Source organism: Haliotis cracherodii, unplaced genomic scaffold (assembly GCF_022045235.1).
Source record: "Haliotis cracherodii isolate W230 unplaced genomic scaffold, xgHalCrac1.p SCAF_1, whole genome shotgun sequence".
NCBI lineage: Eukaryota > Metazoa > Mollusca > Gastropoda > Lepetellida > Haliotidae > Haliotis > Haliotis cracherodii.
In genome coordinates this window covers 76,149,050-76,171,612 of record NW_027266264.1, presented here as the reverse complement: position 1 = coordinate 76,171,612, position 22,563 = coordinate 76,149,050, and the positions used below count along the sequence as shown (strand labels likewise).

The following is a 22,563-nucleotide window of genomic DNA, read 5'->3' as shown; positions in this document are numbered from 1 at the left end:
ATGTGGGGAGTTCGCTTGTATCAAGGGTGGGTGAAGGAACGGCGTAAGAGGGGCAGAACAGAGGACATGGTATTGAGCCCTGACATTGTGTCACTGGCTCAGGAGGAAAGGGAGTTAAATAAAACATTGATGTTTTTTATGATTGAGGTCAGAAATCAGAAGGGCGAGGAATATCGCGGAAATACTCTTTATGAAATTGTCTCGTCCCTACAATATTATATCAGAAGAAACGGCAGTCAACTGAATTTTTTCGAATCTCCGATGTTTCAAGGATTAAGGTCCGTGCTAGATGCGAGAATGAAATATTTGGCAAGACAGGGAATCGGGATAGTGAAAAGTCAGGCTGAAGTGATCAGTGTGGACCAGGAAGACATGTTGTGGGAGAAGGGGATGCTGGGGGAGGGTACCCCCCAACAGCTATTAGATACAATGGTGTATTTAATTGGCCTCAATTGTGCTCTGAGGGCTGGTGATGAGCACCGATATCTTAGAACGGGCCCGAATTCACAGTTCGAAATAACAGTAGGTGCTGATGGGTTGAAAGGTCTAAAATACATGGAAGATGTGTCCAAAACAAACAGAGGTGGCTTAAAACATCGACAGTATGAACGAAATGCGTCCAGAGAGGTGCCTTGTTCGGCTTTATGAAAAGTACATGTCACTCAGGTAAGTTATCAATGAACTTGACAGTATATCAGTGATATCAGTGAAGTAATTTTTAAGAGTATATTGGAAGTTGATTTAACTGTCTTGGAATTTTCAACTCAAGTGTTCATAACACGTCACCTATTATTATGACTTCATTACCATTTTGTGACGCAATTTCCGGGGTAGAATGGGTCCTCGGTATACCCTGACTGTCCTAAAAGGCTACATAATAGGAGTGGGGGAAGTGGTCATGTAATGTGTTCTGGTTGTTGTCGATCGAGCCTTCGTAGATCGTTGCTCATGTCGTCAGCCCATGGCTGTCTGGTAGAGAACTGCTCTATATTTTTTCCCGTTTACATTTATTAATAGGCCGCCACGATATAACTGAAATATAGCTGAAAGTGGCATGACCAACCAATTATATTTGATCCCAATGGTGTACATGTGACTTAACAAAGTTGAAGCAATACATATTTCAGCATCGATGGTAAACGTGAACAATATTTCACTATGATGTCATACTATATTGGGACGTCATTAAGTTTAATGACGTTAACAAAATGAACTTCACGCCCCCGTGCGCGGGGCATTGTCATTACTGACTTTTACTCGATCGTGTTTAGACATTGAAACTACATGTGTGTATATAAATTATTTATTTATGTTATTTTCAGACCTAAAGACGGAAAATGCACCGCATTTTACTTGAGGCCCTTGAAATTTGTGAGAGAAAATACATGGTATGCTGACATTTTACTTGAGGCCCTTGAAATTTGTGAGAGAAAATACATGGTATGCTGACATTCCGATTGGATTACATCCTTTAAGAGGCACTATCGGAAGACTGTGTAAAGTGGCAGGTTTTAGTGGTTTTTATTCCAACCACTCCTTAAGGGCCACCACTGCAACACGTCTGTATGACTCTGGCCTAGACGAACAGCTTATCGCTGAGAGGACAGGGCACAAGTCTGTGGCAATACGAAGCTACAAGGTATGGTTTGTTGATACATTTGCGCTGGTTTGTAGTATATGCTTGTCCGCAAAATACTACTAATGTTACTAATACGCTCTCAAGTGATCGAACGGAAAGCTCAGTTGTGTGGGGGTCACTTTGAAAAAAACAACTTTTTCGTATATGTGTGACATCTAAAACATGACAATGAAAAATCTAGTATTTAGTATAAGTATAAGGGGGGCGGTCGGATAGTCTAGTGGTTAAATCGTTCGCTCGTCACGCCGAAGGCCCGGGTTCGATTCCCGACATGGGTACAATGTGTGAAGCCCATTTCTGGTGTCTCCCGCCGTGATATTGCTGGAATATTGCTAAAAGCGGCGTAAAACCATACGCACTCACTCACTTAAGTATAAGGGATGGTCGTTAATGAAAGGAAAATGTTTTGGATGGGGCCAAATATGGATGAATATCGTTCATTACACGGATTAAACAAACCAGGCCATTTCCATAACCGAAATGCATTAATTTATTATTTAAACGTAGAGGACATCTGCGGAGATGGAAGCCCGTGTTGACAACATCATTCAGAGGAAATCAAGTAAACCTGCATTCCCAACTGAGTCGACAGTAATCAGATCTACGTCAACGGCATCAACTGCATCAACTTTGACCAGTACCAAAGAGACAAATGATGACACAGCTTCGAGGAATGAACGTGATCTTAAATTGGTTCTTAGGGATGGCGTTGTTTTGTCCCTAACATTCTGAGAATAAACGTTGGGTCAACAGTGACATAATCTTGTTATATTTTGTTGAAGTTAGTGAAGAGTATAAGACACATTTCCTGTATCTTCTCCCGAGCATGTATCACAAAATAATTTTGCAAAAATCATGCTGTACTATGGGAGGGCGACCGCTCTTGTTTAACTATGGGAGGGGAACCTTTCAAGGAAGACTATGGGACGATTTAGTACCCATACTCAAACTATTGGAGTGTAAGCAAAATGACTGCGTCCACCCAACTGTCATGAAAGTTCACGTAACTTTGTTTTAAGATTAGTGACATTTAGTCACGTTTTAGCTGGCTAGGCTACCGAGATCGAGGCGAGGCGAGGCTCAGTTAAACTTCAGTTGCAGGTAATATATATCATAAAATAAGAAAATCAGATAACGTTGGTACACATTTGCAAAACTTGTTTTGGTAATAGTTATATAGGACGAAATGTGAAGTTGCAATGTCCAACGTCAGTGCCGGGTTGACCGCAAGTATAGTACGACCCCATTTCACACCCTAGGTACCAAAACCTCGCATTACAGATGACTACACACGACGTTACTAACCAAAACAAATATTGCAGTTGAAATAGTACCTTAAGCACTGATACAAAAAGATAAACAAAACAAAATACAACATGCTAAGCACTTGCCAACAAAGAAAATAAACGTTTATTGCAAAGCATGACAACGAACTACTTTCACATAGGCTTACGATCGTCGTTCTGTTGAGATTGCTTTGTGGAACAGGGTCGTCATCTTATCTAACATTTACAGGACGTCCGATAAAAGCCAATCTCATTAAAATCAGATCTTAGTTCTCGCTACCGCTAAACAAAGATCTGAGGACATCCCATTACGGGTCACGTCAGACTGACCTTGCGCGAACTTTGACCGACCAATGGATTGACCAATCAGAAGAGAGCTTTCTCGTGCTTTACGGCACTAATTTCAAATAGGCGACTACGCTTCGAAACGTATTTTGACAAATTCTCGATTACAAATTTAAAACCTGAACAAAAGAACATTCTGGAATGGCTAATAGATGGTCTAGATTGTATGGATTCAGTCGTTAAACCCGTAAGTATCGTTCGGAATGCTCCGTGTTAAAGTTTTCGAGGCTGCTTGATTAGAAATCACATCCCGACTGTCGCTTTCATAATCTGGTAAGCGACGCTCTGATTAGTCGGATGAAAGGTCGTTCTGACGTGACCTCTAATGGCATGTATTCAGATCTTTGTTTAGCGGAAGCGAGAACTAAGGTCTGATTTTAATGAGATTGTATAAAAGCAGCCATACAATTTCCATGTTTGTAAGAAATCTCCAAGACATGTGTTAACATATCATCATGAATTCTTGACGATACCAGGTGTTCGCGAAAAGTTGAGCGTATCCTGTCAACCCGTATCCTGTGGCAACCGCCACGAACACATACAAGTGTTCACCTGAACACGGGAACAGATGGTACAAGTCAATAAAGGGCGATGAATGTTATTTATGTTGCTGGAATGATGTGTCGACTTTGAAGCTGAGATTCCTGAGTTGAGGACGTTTGCTCTCCAGATTTCAAGAGACAGAGAACATGCTTAAGTTCCCTTCTGAACACAGATGAAGTGGAGCTGTATACGAATGGATTGATGGCACAGTTGAGGAATAGCAAGTTCTCAGCCAGATCACAGGCTCCGAACTGTGCATGGGACCAATGAATGTCGAATTTAACCAAACTGAAATATATAGTCAGAACAACCACTGGCGCTGACGAGATTAGAAACACCAAAGTAAGAACAAAGAAGGTGATAGTAGCTGTCCTGGCTACATCTCTGCTAGAATTCGGTGTGGGGCGAATACTGGCGGCAGTATCCCTGATGTGAGCTCTAAGTGCTTTGACAATAGCACGATACAAGACAGTAAGAGTTGTAGTGATTCCTACAAGTTCAACTCCAACCCAGGTTGCATACATGATCGACGGAAGGCTCCGTTTCGTATCAGAGGTAAAATCACAAATGGGCACGAGAACAAAGTCGTTTCCCCTCTCAATACACGTCATCGTTTCACTTGTGACAAAAATGATTGGCATGCTCGCCATTGCAGAAACACAGACAGAAGTTAGGCACAATTTTTTCGCAAGTATTTCTGACATCTGCGATTTGTTTGGTTGGCATACTTTCTTGTATCTTTGAACTGCAATGATGATGAACATTAATCCCGAATTAAGAGTGTTAAAGTGCTTCACGAATGACATCACTTGGCACAAATGTCCGGCATCATTATAATCAGGGGAGGTAAGTCGGAAAATCAGCGTAGTTGGGACAGCAACCACTGTAGAAACCAGGTCAAAAACAGCCAAAAGTTTAACAAAGAATCCAAAAATATGTATTCGTATTTTCCGAGTGTATATATACAACACCAATATGTTTCCAAATATTCCAACCACCAGAATGAGGAGCATGAACACCATCGTCGGAGCGTCGAATATAAACCGTTCCGTGGTTGTGAGAGTAATTGATCTGTTCTGGCATGTCATCTTGAAGAGTGCTGTTGTTTCGAGGAAATAAGAAGAACGTCTGTAGTCGCACACTGTCTGTACAGTGGTATGTTGGACCAGCGTACTGAGCTCGCTGTACACTGTTAGCAGGATGTGGGGCTGGCGGATACTGGACTGACCCTTCACTGTTAGGACTATGTGTCATATATAACGACTTTTGTGTATATAACGCCCTGTCATTTCCCACTGGAGACAGGACCTGCACGTGTTGACTTGAATCAAGGAAACGTGTGTGTCATTGCATTCGGAAAGTAATATGACTTGTAACACTCGTTTCGTAGTGAATCTATCTTTGTATCTTTAAGTTATCACATTGTTCTGCAATTAGTTCGCACGAAAAACTGACGTCTTGATCATTACTTACTTCCAACAACCTTGAAGAGATTTCATAATTAGGATTATGGAAATTGTTTTTATAAGTTTTTTTTACAGCAACCATAGTAATACAGACGTCTTGACCATTAAAGGCATGTTTGGACAGTTTCGGCAGTATTGTATCATTTATTTCAGAAATATCACCAGCAGTCACTTTATATGAACAAATCTGCATCTGTACATGTGTTTTAACATCTGTATCTATGTTAAATGAATCCATTAGTAATGAGAGAAAATGTTATTGAATGGCGGACGACAGACAGTCATTTCATACATTGTTACATGGTAGTGTATGTTATTGTCAAATAACGATTGTAAGTGTATTATATTGTTTCTGTAGAGATGCGCTGGAAGCTCATTGTTTTGCATTTGGACAATGATTAGGTGTCGGGAATGTAGTACTCTTTTATGAAAGCAGTGGGGGGAAGTTACTATATTTAGATGCTAGTGTGACTGAGATGGAGCTAGTTAGACCATCTATAAGACCATCTATAAGGGGACAAGAACGTGCCTCTCGCATTTTTCACACATTTCCTCTCACATTTCGTTACATCGAGACCAGCTCCCCTCTTCCACTATCAAACGGGTCCTCTGTCTTGCTGTAATTCCACCCCATGCCATTATGCTGCCGCCCCCGAACCGATCTTCTTCCACGACACAATGATTGACGTAACGTTCACCTGGACGTCGGTACACCCGAATCAATCCATCGCTGTGGCTGAGGTGAAAACGAGACTCGTCAGTGAATAGAACTTGTCCCCACTGCATGGCCGTGCAGCGTAGACTCTGTCTGCACCTCTGTAGACGTGCTTGACGGTGGTTTCCTGACAAAATGGGACACCTGGCGGGTCTTCTGGCGACAATTCCTGCACATTTGAGGCGACGACGTACGGTTTGTGAAGATATTCGTCGAAGGCCAGGGATGCTTCTTGAAACAATGCATATGGAATCCCGTTAACGCACATGTTTTTATACCAATTCTTGGGTAGTGAAATGCGTAGGGCTTGCATAAAAGTCAACTTTTGCATAGAATGCATGCTTTTCTGTAGCAGTTGCGTTTTTGTGACTTGATTCCAATAGTGTACTACAATATTGAAAACCAAACTTCACTTGTATGAAAAATACACTAAAATATTGGTGTCACAGGAACTTTTGTTGTTGAGTATAGTTGCAGTACCTAGTGAATTGTGTGATACATTTGTTGAGTGTATACCACTTGTTGGTTGTTTGTTGGTTTCATGCCAAACTCTTTTACGTACAGATTTCTGGGTTAACATATTGTTTCAATTTGGGAATCGACACGTAACAACACTGACTGATGAGCTACGATGGAAAACAATGTCGGTTAGTTTTTCATGCTTGTATTAAATTGAGAATGATACAGTGTAAAGTTTTACGTTATTGTTTGTTAATACAGCAGCCTCAAAAATGTGAAATTGTGACCACCTAATACAAAGCGTTAAGTACACTGAATCCACAGAGGTTGTAAGTTTGGCATGACGTTCGGGTGCATTAGAGGATGGTACACAGTCAGTCCGTCACAGCTGAGATTCTTCCAGACGGTGCCCAATCCAAGTATTGTCGATCACAGTGGTCTTTGTAAGGTACCAAGTAGTTGCCCCCCACGGCGTGTCCAAGCCTTCATGGATCAAATGATAATGTCGTTAACTCATAATGCCAATGACTCGATTGTCTGGTCCGAATTCGATTATTTACAGACCGCCGTCATTTAGCTGGGATATTGCTGAGTGCAAAGAAACAAACAAACAAACATAATTTATGTTTGAGACAGAATAATTTTAGTCAACGCTTCAAAACATATACTTGTCTCAGGAAGGAGGAGTTTTTTACATTGAATAAATTATACTTTGGTAAAAAACACCAAATGCACATTTCGTGAGCAGATAAATCTTTTCCAAACAATGTTTGGAATGTTTAACTGTTCTGAACCTTTCTACCCAGTCACGGTAGCCTGTGACGTGATACCGAGATTGACGCAACATTCAGTAACGGCCAAGTATAGGTTTTTCAATATGGCTGACAAATTGGGATGTCATCATTGGTGGGAACAAGTATGTCAAATTTCAGGAAATTCGTCTCAAGTTTCTGACGAGATAACGTTAACAGTGTGATGACATGTATTTTCTGGCAATTTTGGAGCATGGCCGAAGTGTGAAGCTCAAAAAAGGGTCAGAGTTTAAAATGGCACACAACTCTGACTACAGATTTATCACATTTAATCACAATTTGAGGTGAGGCAAGATGGAATGGAGTTTATATCGCGTTGAAGATAATTGTATAGCAACGTGCATGCGCATGCGTGTATGTTATGTTTGTGCATTGCTGCTTGTACAAGTTCGAAATTATGCTGATTTGTTTAATGACCACTGAAACCCGTGAAGATCCGGGGTAGAATAGGTCTTCAGCAACTTCAGTAAAAGGCGACTTTGCTTGTCGTAAAAGGCGACTAACGGGATCGGGTGTTCAGGCTCGCTGACTTGGTTGATGCATGTCATCGTATCCCAATTGCGTGGATCGATGCTCAAAACGTCAGTCACTGGATTGTCTGGTCCAGACTCGATTATTTACAGACCGCCGTCATATAGCTGGAATATTGCTGAGTGCGGCGTTAAATTACAAACAAACAAACAAACAATGATGACCACTGAGATACCATACCGCAGTTTTACCTGGATACATCACACAGACACAACATACTGAATCCAGACCGACAATTCCTTGTTTGATACGGAGTTGAACGTTTGACGTAATGCCGAGCCCCATGCATGGTAACAACAAGTACCATCTTTTGGTATTGCGCGCCTGGGGATCGAACCACTGACTGCTGACTAAAATCCATAAGAAGTTTCAGCTAGAGCAAACTAAAATATCGCAAAAGACGGAACAAATGCGTTAAGCCCCATAACTATCTACACATTTTCTAACTGTGGCGGCCATATTGAAAATCGGATTCTAACCTTTTTGGGGTGTCATCATATGTGGAAACAAGCGTGTGAAGTTTCAGCTACATTGGTCCTGAGTTTTCTGAGGAGGCGATGTTTACGAGGGACGACAGATGAAGCATGAGCTCGTACATTCTGTCAGGTGAACTAAAATGCATGTCATGAAGCAGTGACAGAAAAAGATGTGGGAAGAAACTCAAACTTGATGCACTCCGTCTTTCAGTTCGTAAAAAAACTGTAATCCAGTAAAAGTGGGTGGCCCAGTCGTCGATTCGCTGTGCAGACTTGCACGCCGGAAAGCTATGATAGCGGGACCTGCATCACTTCGGGCTTTCCTCCTACATTAAGCTGACACGCCGTGATATAACTGGAATACTGTTAAAAGCGGTGTTAAACCCAACTCACTCACTCATTCCGATATGGGCGTGACCTCATCGGGGAAATCCGAGCAACGTAAATATTTATAATCACCAGGCAACAGATACAAGATCAGCGAAAATGACTCATTTCGGGGAGAGTGACATGTAATCGAATTCTCGCGGAAACCGACGAGCTTGGCCGATCACAAATGGGTCAGATGACGAGGATATAGTGCATGTAAGTCCACGTCCAACCAAGATACATGCACACATGGCACAAATGTTAGGTTGAAAGCGTATGTTGATAAGCCTACTGCGACATATGCATACGAATACATACCGATAACAAATGGAAGGCCCTGGGCTCGCAATCTGCCAACAATCACTGGTACGTGTATCGTGTCAAGCTGATCTTGAGGCTCTTAATGTCTGAGCCTCGAAAACGTGATCATTATTTTACCCTGAGTTGAGTTGGAGATAATACAGACAGGTGTATATTTGTTGAATTTCCAAACATATTGATTTGGCTTTTGCCTTCTTAACGCAGCTCTCAGCAATATTCAGCTATAACACGGAAGCTGGTAAATAGTCGAGTCACGACCAGAGAATCCAGTGATCGATAGTGTGAGAAACGATCCATACCGTCGGAGTACGATGACACGAAATCAGCCAAGCCTGACCACTCGATCCATTTGGTCGCCTCTTGTGCTCAGCATAAGTTAAATGGATTGGTAGACCGTCAAGACCCTTTCAAAGGGTGAGTGAGTTGGATTTAACGCCACTTTTAACAGTATTCCAGTTATATCGCGGCGTGTCAGCTTAATGTGGGTGGAAAGCCCGAAGCGATGCAGGTTTAAGAGTGAGTGAGTGACTGAGTTGGGTTTAACGCCGCTTTTAACAGTATTCCAGTTATATCGCGGCGTGTCAGTTTTATCACCTCGATTCCTCTTATTTTCGGATGAAGTGCTGTGTATTGACAAAGTGTACATTGTATCTTGGCAAAACTAACAAATGGAGACTCGTCCTTCAACTGGTATTCCCGTTGGTACACTGATGTGTGGTTTGAGTTAGCGACGTGAAGGCTTGGTCGCAGGAAATACTTCAACTTTGATCTTCCTGTACGGATGAACTCTGTTGGCTTTCAGATGTCAGAAATTGAAAGATTACTTCATATTATATAACCTAACATTACACAAGAGCAGTTACAAACTTGCTGTATGTTTCTAAATCAACACAGATGTTGAACACATGAACTGTTTACGACTCTTGTCATGCCCCCCCCCCCCCTTAACTACTACTACTACTAGTTTGGGATTTGAACCCCCTATCATAGGTTTCTGGCACGCCTAAGGGACGCAGCTCTGCATTGCTGCATATATCTGCGGCTTAACACAACATTCCGGGCATCGCTAAGGGAAACAACTCCGCACAGAGACTTGCGGCGCCTCATGTCACGTAGGCCATCCCCGCCTGACGAATTTTCAAATGATGACCCTAATGTGACCTCACTGACATATGACTTTAATAGTAATAAACGAACCATGGACATAGCTGGCGTAGAACATACCAAATGGAACATATTGGAAGCCTACATATTTAGTGAAGTGCAATAAAACCGGTAAGAATTAAGCTCATGGTCTTCACTTTGAAGGACAGCAAACCCACCTTCATCGTCTCTTTCTTCTCCCCCATCCCTACCAGACAACCACTCTTGAGACCGCTCAATGCACCATTGTAAAGTTAACATTGTACATACTAAACTTTGGGTCTTCACTGCAAGTGTGAAAATGCAAGGACAAACTATCAATTGCCAAGAATACGTGACAACTCATGACATTCTGGAACGCGTGTACACGTGGCTATTTTCCAGTGCCGTCTATTGGCAAGTGAAGACGAGCGTCGAGGCCAATCGTCACCACTCGCCCCTTTCCGTAACCCGCAAGAAGACACTCCGTCTATCGCTGAATGTCGTGTGGATATATACGTGAATCATTACGCAACGAGTTGACAATTCGATTAACTATGCCCGTTTGCGCTTAGGCGGAACCCAGTCGCAGAAATTTCCACGAGAGGGTCACGAGAAGCTATTGTCCTGGAATAACACGAGTTGGTCACGAATTCGTGACCAACTCGTGTTATTCCGGGACAAGCCGAATAGCTGCAGGTTATGAAAAGGGGCGAGTGGTGACGAATGGAATACGTCAAGGCAAGTTAATGACACGGAAATCAGCGACCTTGACCGATCACAAACGGATCAACCAGCGAGGATGTAAACCCACGCCTCCCTCAGTTACACATGTCACTAACGTTATGTTGAATGCATATGTAGATACGCTACTGTAATTCATGTATACCTGTATGTACCAATCAAATGTCGAAGACCCTGCCCTCACTCCTTGTCTGACGTATAATGATATTCATATTAAATATATTGATTGGTAGTGTGTTGATATGTCGGCTTCCGCCAGGACCCTCAGAGATGAAATGGAGGCTGATACAAAGAGTGGGTGAGTGAGTATTGCAGTTATATCTTGTCGTGTTAGCTTCATGTCGGAAGAAAGTCCGAAGTGACGCAGCTTTTAGACGTCCGGGTTGTAACCCACGATCACGCATGCTGTTACTGGACACTGGTATATTTTCGTTAAGTATTTGTCGTTTTTCATTTGGTTTTAATGTTTTGTATTTACAAAGTGTTTCTCAAGCAAGGTAAATGTTGACATGAACATACTTATACAATTACGTCTGTATTCCCGATGGTACATTAATCTTAGGTTTGGGCGAGTGGCGAGAACACCTAGTCACTGGATATACTTAAACCATGACCGTTCTGTATGAATACACTCTTCACCTGCTGGCTATATAAAGACATCAGATATTCGATATTTTACAGATTACCTGTTGAGATGTCAGTCTCGTCGTGCACAGTCACCACCATCACCACCACTAGAACTACCACCACTAATACCACTACCACCATCACCACTACCATCACCACCACTAGAACTACCACCACTAATACCACTACCACCATCACCACTACCATCACCACCACTAGAACTACCACCACTAGTACCACCACCACTACTACTAAAACTACTAGCAACAGAACTAACACCACTACTACCATCACCACTACCACCACTACTGCCACTACTACCACCACCACCACCACCACTACTACTACCACCACCACCACTACTACCACCACCACCACCACTACTACCACCACCACCACCACTACCACCACTACCACCATCACCGCTAGAACTACCACCACCACCATCATCGCTAGAACTACCACCGCCACCACTACTACCACTAAGCTACCACCAATACCACATTTACCAGTACCACCACCACCACTACTACTACCACCACCACCACCACCATCACCGCTACCACCAACACCATCACCACCACTACCACCAACACCATCACCACCACTAACACCAACACCACTACCCCGTCCATCACCACAACTACCACCACCGCTACCACCACCAAGAGGAAGCCAAATCAATCGTCTTTCAACCGTACACATACATATGCCTTCGCCTAAATGTATACATATAAAATCCCTTCACTTTGGTTGGTTGCCCCCTGTATTTTCTTATATTAAATCGGCTGGTAGTTTTTTTCTGTTTAAGGATATATAATACACGGAAGTGTGGATATCGGAGGGAGGCGAGACACTTCCGTGCCGGAAGCAATGCTATCATCTGTCACTTATGTGCAATTAGATTGGTGCTCGTCATCACCATTGAGTGTGTGAGTAATTAGCGTTTAATGCCGATTCCAACAGTATTTCAGTTATATAAGCATATTGTTAGAGGAACGTCCAATGTGATACAAGCCCGTGGGGAATCCTGGTGGGAATTGGCTCGGTGACTGGTTGATGGCGTGTCATCGTACTCCGACGGCCTAGGTGGTTATTCACAACATCAATCACTGGATTGCCTAGTCCAGAAGCGATTATTTTCAGGTCACCGTCATGTAGCTGGACTATTGCTGAGTGCTGCGTTAAACACGCACTCACGCACACCGCGCGGATGAATGTCGTTGACCGTTCGAGTATGCTGTTGATCCTGGAACGACTTGGTAACGAAATTAAACGTTAAATTAACATTAACTGCAGGCGCCTTAGAGCCACCTGAGCTCCCCGATATTCCTTAGTAGACCAATAGATAGTCCATGACGGTGTAAACTATGCCCTTATTTGACCATACTTTTTTTCACATTGTTTTGCTACAACGTATTTCTTATATTTCGAGGTGGTCCAAAGATGGAAATGTAACATTGAACTCGGAATCATGTATATTAAAAGATAACTATGTCATGTCAATCCTAGGTATGTGTTTGTGACGGGTGACGGGGGCCACCGGTGTGGCAGGACACGCACGCCTGTTCGCGAACACCTGGTGTCATCACTGTGCTTATAACACAGTGGGAATCGCAGGGACTCTGTGGAGATTTCTTATGATTATGGAAATGGTTTGTCGCTTTTTGATATCTTCATTACCGGTCTAAGGCGGCGGGGTAGCCTCATGGTTAAGCATTCGCTCGTCACGCCGAAGACCCGGGTTCGATTCTCCACATGGGTACAATAGTTGAAGCCTATTTCTGGTGTCCCCCGCGGTGATATTGCTGGAATATTGCTAATAGTGGCGTAACACCATACTCACTCACTCATTACCGGTCTATGGTATAATTAAAACAGTATTTGTACATTCTCACCTCAGTCACGTGTTTGCCATTCAAATAACAGTCCAGCAGCACCCCAATCTTGACCCCAATGTTTTCATAAAGTTGGCAGTGAATTAGTAGGCACTAAACCAAGTAGCATGCACACCAAGATCAAAAGTTTAAATATTAATTACAAAACAAAAATCAAACACTGAAACACTACATTTTACTTTCTTCGAAATAAGGCTATGGAAATTAACTGTACACATGTTTGACTGATAACAGTTTTGAAAAGAAAGAAACCGCAACGTTGCTACACATATCAGCGACACCAGTTCGAGGAGAAATCTACTTAAAACAAACTGAAAACCATCTACGACGGGTCGTTAAATTGCTGTAAGATGGTCATAAGACAGTGCTCCTCTTAGGCACTGAACTTCCAAACACACGTCTGCATTCTCTTCTGAACAACGAGGACGTGAGACTGTACACAAACGGATTAATTGCATAGTTCAGATACAACAAGTTGGCACCAAGATCCAGAGCAATTAACTTTGAATAGGACCAAAACGAATGCATATCCACGCGGACGAAACAGAAATACACGGTCAAGGCAATCATAGGTGCTCCTGACACAAGATAAACGACTGTCAGAACAAAGAAGGTGACAGTTGCCGTCCTTGTCTTGTCCCTCGTTGAGGGTCCATTGCTATTAGGCTCAAAACTTGATGCCCTGTTCTTGTTGTGCATCCACAATGCTTTGGCTATAAATGTGTACAGGACGGTAAGGGTTGTCGTGATTCCTATCAGTTCAACGCCAACCCAGATTGCATACAGGATCGATGGAACACTTCCTTTCTCATTGGAGACGAAATCACATATGGGAATCTGGACGACTTGGGCTCCCCATTCAATACATATAGGTGTGTGTCCCTGAAAGAACACAATTGGTATGCCCATCAGTGTAGAAACACAAATTGAAGATATGCAAAGTTTTTTCACAAGGCTATCTGACATCTGACGTTGGTGAGGTTTACATATTTTTCTGTATCTTTGAGATGCGATGATGACGAATATCAATCCCGAATTAGCAGCATTAAAGTGCTTCGTGAACGTCATCACCTGACACATGTTTCCGGCATCTAGGTACCCGGGGGAGGTGGTAAGCAGAAACACCAGGGTTGTCGGCACAGCAACGGCCGTTCCAGCCAAATCAAATACAGCTATAAGCTTTACGAAATATCCAAAAATGTTCATTTTTAATTTCCGAGTGTATATGTACAGAATAAATAAGTTTCCAAACAATCCAAGCACCAGGATGAGGAGAAGGAACAACACTGTGGGTATATGTAATAACGCCAAGTCGCTGGTTGTCATATTCAACGTTCTGTTCCCACAAGCCATCTTGACCACTGCTTTGCAGGTAAACGTTGCAACTCTCCTCCTTGAATGCACAACTGATCGCGCTCACTGTAGAGTGAAAGTGTCCCCGGCGTTGATGTAAGCTAGACACAGGATCTAAGTAATCGGAAGCAGTTGAAAGCAGCCGGATATAGTGTATACGATGAATGAGTCATTGACAGTGAACAGCTTCCATGCAGACCATTGCGGTGCAGTGTATTGCTCAACGGAACATTAACATCAAGAAATATTATGTTCGGCTTAGCATTGATATTCAAGCGTTGGCTCGTCGGCGCAAATTGAAAGCACGGATTCGATTCCCCATATTACTACAATATATGAACCAGAGGTATGGTTTCGTCGACATGATTTTGTTGTAATATTTGATCATAGCTTACATTTTCTAATACGTCCAGGACATGTGTTGACGTCAGTTTTAAACTCTTTGGGTCCTGTGCAAATAATTAAACCAGCAATGTTACGATACTATTTTAGGAATATTTTCACCACATCAGTATCATGATCATCATCGACATCGCCGTTTGTTTCTTAAAATCTCCTTCGTCATCAGAGTACCCCCCTCTCTCTGCCGTATGAAGTGGAGTTGTTCCATACATGTTCGAAACTTCAGTGTTAGTCCAGTGGCCATATGATGCAGCACTGAGGTGACGAGTAGTGCTGATACTTTGCATGTATGCATAGGCAGCACTGATGGAGACAGTTGCATCAACCAAATATTTTACAATATCAATACGACCTTCTGATTCTGCATGTGATAATGGATGTAGTCAAGGCTGTCTGACATCGATGGGTCAACTTTGTGATGTTCACTGAGAGCTTGTACAAGACAAGGTGTCCTGCTTGACGTGCCTCTATTATAGGACGAGGCTCCTCTCCTTCAACCGAGACACCTTGCGCCAAAAGCTTGCGATGACAACCTGACAAATGCAAGTTAGATTATACGATGATAACTCAGTTGACACTATATGCAACAGAATGTAATCAAAGTGAAGCTTGTAGCAATCTAATTAAAATCAGATCTTAGTTCTCGCTATCGCTAAACAAAGATCTGAGGACATCCCATTACGGGTCACGCCAGAACGACCTTTCGCGAAATTTGACCGACCGAAACAAACACAAGACAAGAATGAATGTATGGGGTTTCGCGTTATATATCTGTTTCTGCTTTATTGCACCCCCTGGACCAGGGCAACAAGGTTTCGATGGAGTGAACCTTAGATTCAGAATTAACCCGCATGTCACCTTGTCTCAAGAGTCAGTCAGGAGTAGGTCACAAGAGACACACGGGCATGTGAATTCAGCCTTTTATGCTATGTTAAATTGTATGATAGGCATTACTTATAATTTGACGGATGACAAGACAGACACAATTTTATGGATAACAACTTCTTTAATACTGTGAAAAGCGACGTTTCGGTATAGATCCTTATACCGTTGTCAAGCAAGACTGAATGAGGGACATAGTGCAGAATATATATATAGGTGGAGGATTAACAGTAGAGGATTAACAGTAACAACAATAGCATACATGAGTGGGATAACATTGGTAGGTGTGACAACAAAGGGATGATGCTGTCAAAACACGATGGACAGAAAACACATAGCTGGAAGCCATTAGGGTCATGAAGCCAATAAACAGGATAAGTGATTATTGTTTGATGAGTTCATGGTAGGCTGGTGGGATCTATACCGAAACGTCGCTTTTCACAGTATTAAAGAAGTTGTTATCCATAAAACTGTTCGCCCCCCAAACCCTCTTGTCATTTTTTCCAAATCTCAAAATTTCCAAAATTCTATATAAGCAACCACTAAAACACCCCTACTGGATTGCCAAACAACTTTTTCCCCTTTTTCGGAAACACATTGAATGGCTTGGTCGTGCCCGTGTGCGAGTAAGTAAGTAAGTAAAATTGTGTCTATCTTTTATGCTATCATTACTGGACGTAAAGTGAAACGGCGAGTATAGTTGCACCACGCTGTTATACAACGCGGAGGAGGTGGAGTGGCGGGTGCTACCGGTTGGGCAGGTCATACTTTCCCTTTTCGCGAACACCTGGGTGCCGTTGTACAAAGCGATCTTAGCGCTAAGGTGATCGTAACTCCCAACCTTAACATAGACATGCGACTGTCGTAGTGCTAAGGTTGTTTTGTACAACGGCACACTGGTGTTTCACCTCTATTTTGCCTTGTACGACCAATGGGTTCTGTTTGGTCGGATAATCGAGACTGGTTATTCCCTGACGTTTCTCCTTGACGTTTTATATTCTCTTCTAATATAATGAAGCTTCTGTTTTTAATTAATTATTTGTTATATTTGCACTGCATTGTAGGAATAAACACGATGCGCCCTTTTCTTTCAAACAGTGTCCAAAAACAACACTTCCTTATCTTTATATATTTATTTACAAAATATAATTGACCACATGTTTATGTTGGAAAAAGTAGGTCCTAAACATGACAAAGCCCCTGCTGTTTAACCGGGGGTTTCAAAACAGACCAACCCCCTGATCCTTTAACCACAAGACTAACCCACTAAAGTAAGTACTTTTGTGTGTATGTAAAGTAAGTTATGATTATATAAGGTTATTATGAAAGGAAACAATTATTATACCATAACAGCTACAGAATATTAAAGGGGAATATATTTGAAGGGATTTAGTTAAACATTCATGTTGAAAGGCCACTTTAATTTCCTGTATGGAAACACCACTCTACCTATTTGCTCGATGCATTAATCTCAGGACTTGCATTTTTTTTCTTGAATTTATCGTGCAACTGTGCCAGATGGTCGCGAAGCTTGGTGGGATACCACGCTGCGTGGGCTCGCAAGGTGCGAGTGATTACACCAACACCGTCTCAAGATCGTCCCAAGACTAAAGCAATCTCATTGTCACTGAATGCCCTTGCACTAGTTTTGGTTCCCGGGTCGTTGGTGGGTATTCAAGTTGAGTATGACACGTTGACAACATGATGTAAGTATACACACTGTTTCTAACAAGTGTATCTTCGACAACACGATCCGTGTATATGGACTATATAGACTTCACGGTTGGACGTGTGTGCCCAATCGTCAATTTTATATTTATCATATTAATGTTGACAGCGAGGGAATTATTGTTGACACAGATGTGTATAATATTCAAACAATGTCACGGGACACAATGAATTAGAATAGTATATTTTAATTAAAATTTGTCTTCCCGATATTACAACACACACCGACTGCAATAAAAGATAACATTATATCCCTACTATACGAGGTATATATGGATTTCTTTTCAGAAAAAAACTGGTTTGATTATTTTATATAGTACTACCCATTAACAACATGAGAGTACAGATCACACGCTGGGAAATGTGTGCAATGTATGGTTGCTGTCGAAGATCACTGGGACGATCTCTTGATGTACCTTGCTGTTGGTACCGGTGCCAAGTCAACAGATTGTGTCTGGGGCACATTGAACGTCATTAGCCCCGTGAAGATCCTTGTTAGAATAGGTCTTCAGCAACTCTTGCTTGCCGTAAGAGGCGACAAACGGGATCGGGTAGCCAAGCTCGCTGACATGGTTGATGCATGTCAGCCTATTCCAATTACGTGGATCGATTCACATGTCATCAGTCACTGGATTATCTGGTCCAGATACGATTATATACAGACTGCCGTCACATTGCTGAGTTTGGCGTTAAAAAACAAACAACAAACAACAACAATCTTTCACACCCAATTTCAAAGAGTCAACAAATGGAATGCCGTTGCGATTCTCCCGCTTCCAATCTTCCGACGACGACTTCAGTTAGCCATCGCATGTGTTCAAAGCTGAACAGTTACTGGCGGACAACGTTTGGGCAACAGAGACAGAGGCCCGGGGGGCCCAGTCGTCTAAGGCGCCCCGATTCGCTGTGCAGAGTTGCGTCCCCCGGGCACGCCAGAAACCTATGATTGTGGGTTCGAATCCCGGTTCGCCGGATAATGTTTCTAGGTTTGTCAGCACCATGCCCGTGCTCGTAGGTTTCACCGAAGTGGTAAAGGTCTGAGACCTGCATCACTTCGGACTTTCCTCCCACATTAAGCTGACATTAAGCTGACATTAAGCTAATACAACTAGAATACTGTTAAAAGCGGCGTTAAACACAACTCACTCACTCACTCATGTATGTCCCATGCGTTTCTTTTTGTGCGGAGCATTGAGTTTGTATAGTCGGTAGAATTAACGGAAATACTCGTATGTACCTTCTTTCAAATGTACGAAAGGACAAAACCGATTCTTAAAAAAGATTAATGCTATTAGTGACAGGCTGATACGACGTCCCATGTCTTGAGAGTTTAATGCAATGAAGTCCTGTAAAATCACCGTTACACAATGTGTAAACAAGGTATTGATATTCACAATGAGGTGAAAGAGTATAAGCGCATTTACTGGGCGATGATTGGAAGGTGTGGTGTTCTCCTTCACTGCCAGCGACCACGCCCACCTGTTGTTACCTTAATTAATAGTAAAACTGTTCCAACGTCAGGTGTGATGACACAATAATTTCAGTCTACTGCCAACAACATCGCTGCATGTAGCCATACATGTTCCACTCATCTTGTTCCCGAAAAAGGGAAAGATACATACGTTCCCCATATGTAGAGTTATATCAGTCAACTCACAGCGTGTCAGTTCAGAGTGGGTAGGTATTCCAATGTGATACAGGCCCTAGGTGAATTCCATTATTTAAAGACCGTCGTCATATAGCTGGAATATTACGGCGTTAAACAACAAACAAACAAATACAGCCAGCTGTTTCAAAACCCAGAACCCACACAGTCAGCTGATCCTGTAGACGGGACCCACACAACTGATCCAATAGACAGGACCCACACAGTGAGTTGATTCAATGGACAGGACCCACATAGTCAGCTGATCCAATGGAGAGGACCCACCTAGTCAGCTGATCCTGTAGACAGGACCACGCAGTGAGCTGATCCAATAGACGGGACCCATAGAGTGGGCTGATCCTGTAGACAGGACCTATACAATGAGCTGATCCTGTAGACGGAACCCATACAGTGAGTTGATTCAATAGACAGAACCCATATTGTCAGCTGATTCTGTAGACAGGACCACACAGTGAGCTGATCCAAAAGAAAGGACCCACACAGTGAGCTGTTCCTGTAGACAGGACACATACAGTGAGTTGATTCAATAGACAGGAACCACATAGTCAGCTGATCTTGTAGACAGGACCAACATAGTCAGCTGATCCTGTACACAGGACCCATACCGTGAGCTGATCCTGTACCTAGGACGAAGACAGTGAGCTGATCCAATAAACAGGACCACATATTGAGCTGATCCAATAGGCAGGACCTACATAGCCAGATGATCCTGTAGACAGGACCAAGACAGTAAACTGATCCAATAGACAGGACCAACTTAGTGAGCTGATCAAATAGAGAGGACCAACATAGTCAGCTGATCCTGAAGACAGGACCCATACGGTGAGCTGATACTGTAGACAGTACCCATACAGTGAGCTCATCGAATAGATGGGGCCCACACAGTGAACTAATCCTGTAGACAGGACCAAGACAGTGAGCTGATCCAATGGACAGGACCAAAATCGTGAGCCTATCCTGTTGACAGTACCCATACAGTGAGCTTATCCTGTAGACAGGCCCCATACAGTAAGCTGACCCTGTAGACAGGGCCCACATAGTCAGCTGATCCTGTAGACAGGACCCATACAGTCGGCTGATCCTATATACAGGACCCTTACAGTGAGTTGATTCAATAGGCAGAACCCATATAGTCAGCTGATCCAATAGACAGGACCCATACAGTAAGCTGTTCCTGTAGACAGGACACATACAGTGAGTTGATGCAATAGACAGGACCCATATAGTCAGCTGATCCTGTAGACAGGACCACACAGTGAACTGATCCAATAGACAGGACCCATGCAGTGAGCTGGTCCAATAGACAGGAAGCACACAGTGAGCTGTTCCTGTAGACAGGACACATACAGTGAGCTGATCCAATAGACATTACCAACATAGTCAGCTGATCAAATGGAGAGGACTAACACAGTCCGCTGATCCTGTAGACATGACCACACAGTGAGCTGATCCAATAGACGGGACCCCACAGTGAGCTGATCCTGTAGACAGGACCCATACAGTGAGTTGATTCAATAGACAGGACCCATATAGTTAGCTGATTCTGTAGACAGGACCACACAGTGAGCTGATCCAATAGACAGGACCCATGCAGTGAGCTGATCTAATAGACAGGACCCACACAGTGAGCAGTTCCTGTAGACAATGACACATGCAGTGAGTTGATTCAATAGACAGGACCCATACAGTCAGCTGATCCTGTATACAGGACCCACACAGTGAGATGATCCAAGAGACAGGGCCCATACAGTCAGCTGATCCTGTAGACAAAACCCATACAGTCAGCTGATCCAATAGACAGGACCCATACAGTCAGTTGATCCAATAGACAGGACCCATACAGTCAGTTGATCCAATAGACAGGACCCATACAGTGAGCTGATCCTGTAAACAGTACCCATACAGTGAGCTCATCGAATAGACGGGGCCCACACAGTGAACTAATCCTGTAGACAGGACCAAGACAGTGAGCTGATCCAATAGAGAGGACCAACATAGTGAGCCTATCCTGTTGACAGTACCCATACAGTCAGTTGATCCAATAGACAGGGCAGTTTCTCTGGAAAGTTGCATATGACCTATAGCTACGTCAGTTTCAAGTGTTTTAATGACCTTTCAGACTGGTCAGTTAATTCCTGGCTCATAATCAAGTGCAGCAACAGCAGTGTTGCATCATAGTAAAACTATGTATTTCTCTTTTGCGTTCGTCAAGACGTCTCGTAGATCATAGCACGTGACATCTGTACATGTTGCAAGGGCATTGTGATGTCTTATGACACATCAGCTCTCTAATAGTCTTATTCTGGGTTTAGACACGTTTAAGAAGTCACGTCCCTTGTTAAGTAAATATGTCTGGAGAATTAACTTTAAAATGATGTGTCACGCAACCGTCGCGTCAGGAGTTTTGGGGTGCTTAGTAATTTCACTCACATCCAGAATCCGTCTCCAACGTCACTGTGAGTAGTTTAAGTATTCGCTTGTAAGATCTGAGTTTTAACAATAGACTTTCTGATTTTTCAGCTATGTTAAGCCTCCGTATTTCATAATTACATATATGCAAGCGTATCTAGTATTTAAACGCTTTCAACAAGAGACCTTCTGACTTTTCAGTTATGTAATACATCCGTATCTTATGCATATACTTTATTTATGTATTTGTTTATTTATTTGTTTGTTGTTTGACGCCGCACTCGGCAATATTCCAGCTTATATGACGGCGGTCTGTAAATAGTCGAGTCTGGACCAGACAATCTAGTGATTGACATCATGAGCCTCGAACCACGCAATTGGGATACTCATCAACCAAGTCAGCGAGCCTGACCACCCGATCCCGTTAGTCGCCTCTTACGGCAATCATGGGTTGCTAAATTCTATTCTACCCCGGATCTTCATCGGTCCTAAAGCATATGCAATCACCTTGAGTACGCCAGCTTTTGCTAACTTCGTATGATAGTAAAACCTGCAACATACTGTAAAATACACCTGCAAGAAATCAATATTTGAGTGCGCATCTCGAACCCGTATTCCGCAGCGTTATAAACTGATAAGTATTCTGAATAAAACTTGTGAATTGGTAAATGTTTCTATTTCCAAAGCTTTCTCTTTTTCGTCACGATTTGCTTCACCATGTCATCGCTAATCAGAGAGGTTTGATTCTCGTTACAAGGTAGCTTCATGTA

At 42.8% G+C, this 22,563-nt stretch overlaps 3 protein-coding genes and 1 pseudogene across 3 annotated transcripts in view; 2 read left to right on the top strand and 2 right to left on the bottom strand.

The window, feature by feature from the left end:
- Window positions 1–297: 297 nt before the first annotated feature.
- On the top strand, window positions 298–2,381 carry LOC139468963 (uncharacterized; annotated as a pseudogene).
- A 1,491-nt stretch (window positions 2,382–3,872) lies between these two features.
- On the bottom strand, window positions 3,873–4,901 carry LOC139457595 (cardioacceleratory peptide receptor-like). The gene has a single exon (XM_071238960.1). The coding sequence runs from the start codon at window positions 4,899–4,901 to the stop codon at window positions 3,873–3,875; it is 1,029 nt and encodes a 342-aa protein (XP_071095061.1).
- Window positions 4,902–13,707: 8,806 nt separating this feature from the next.
- LOC139468954 (cardioacceleratory peptide receptor-like) lies at window positions 13,708–14,706 on the bottom strand. Its single transcript, XM_071251100.1, has one exon. The coding sequence runs from the start codon at window positions 14,704–14,706 to the stop codon at window positions 13,708–13,710; it is 999 nt and encodes a 332-aa protein (XP_071107201.1).
- Window positions 14,707–17,601: 2,895 nt separating this feature from the next.
- LOC139468934 (sodium-dependent glucose transporter 1-like) overlaps window positions 17,602–22,563 on the top strand; it is a 28,531-nt gene continuing 23,569 nt past the window's right edge. The window contains exon 1 of the mRNA XM_071251084.1: window positions 17,602–17,696. The gene's annotated coding sequence lies outside the window, so the exon portion shown is untranslated. The remainder of the gene's footprint in view (window positions 17,697–22,563) is intronic.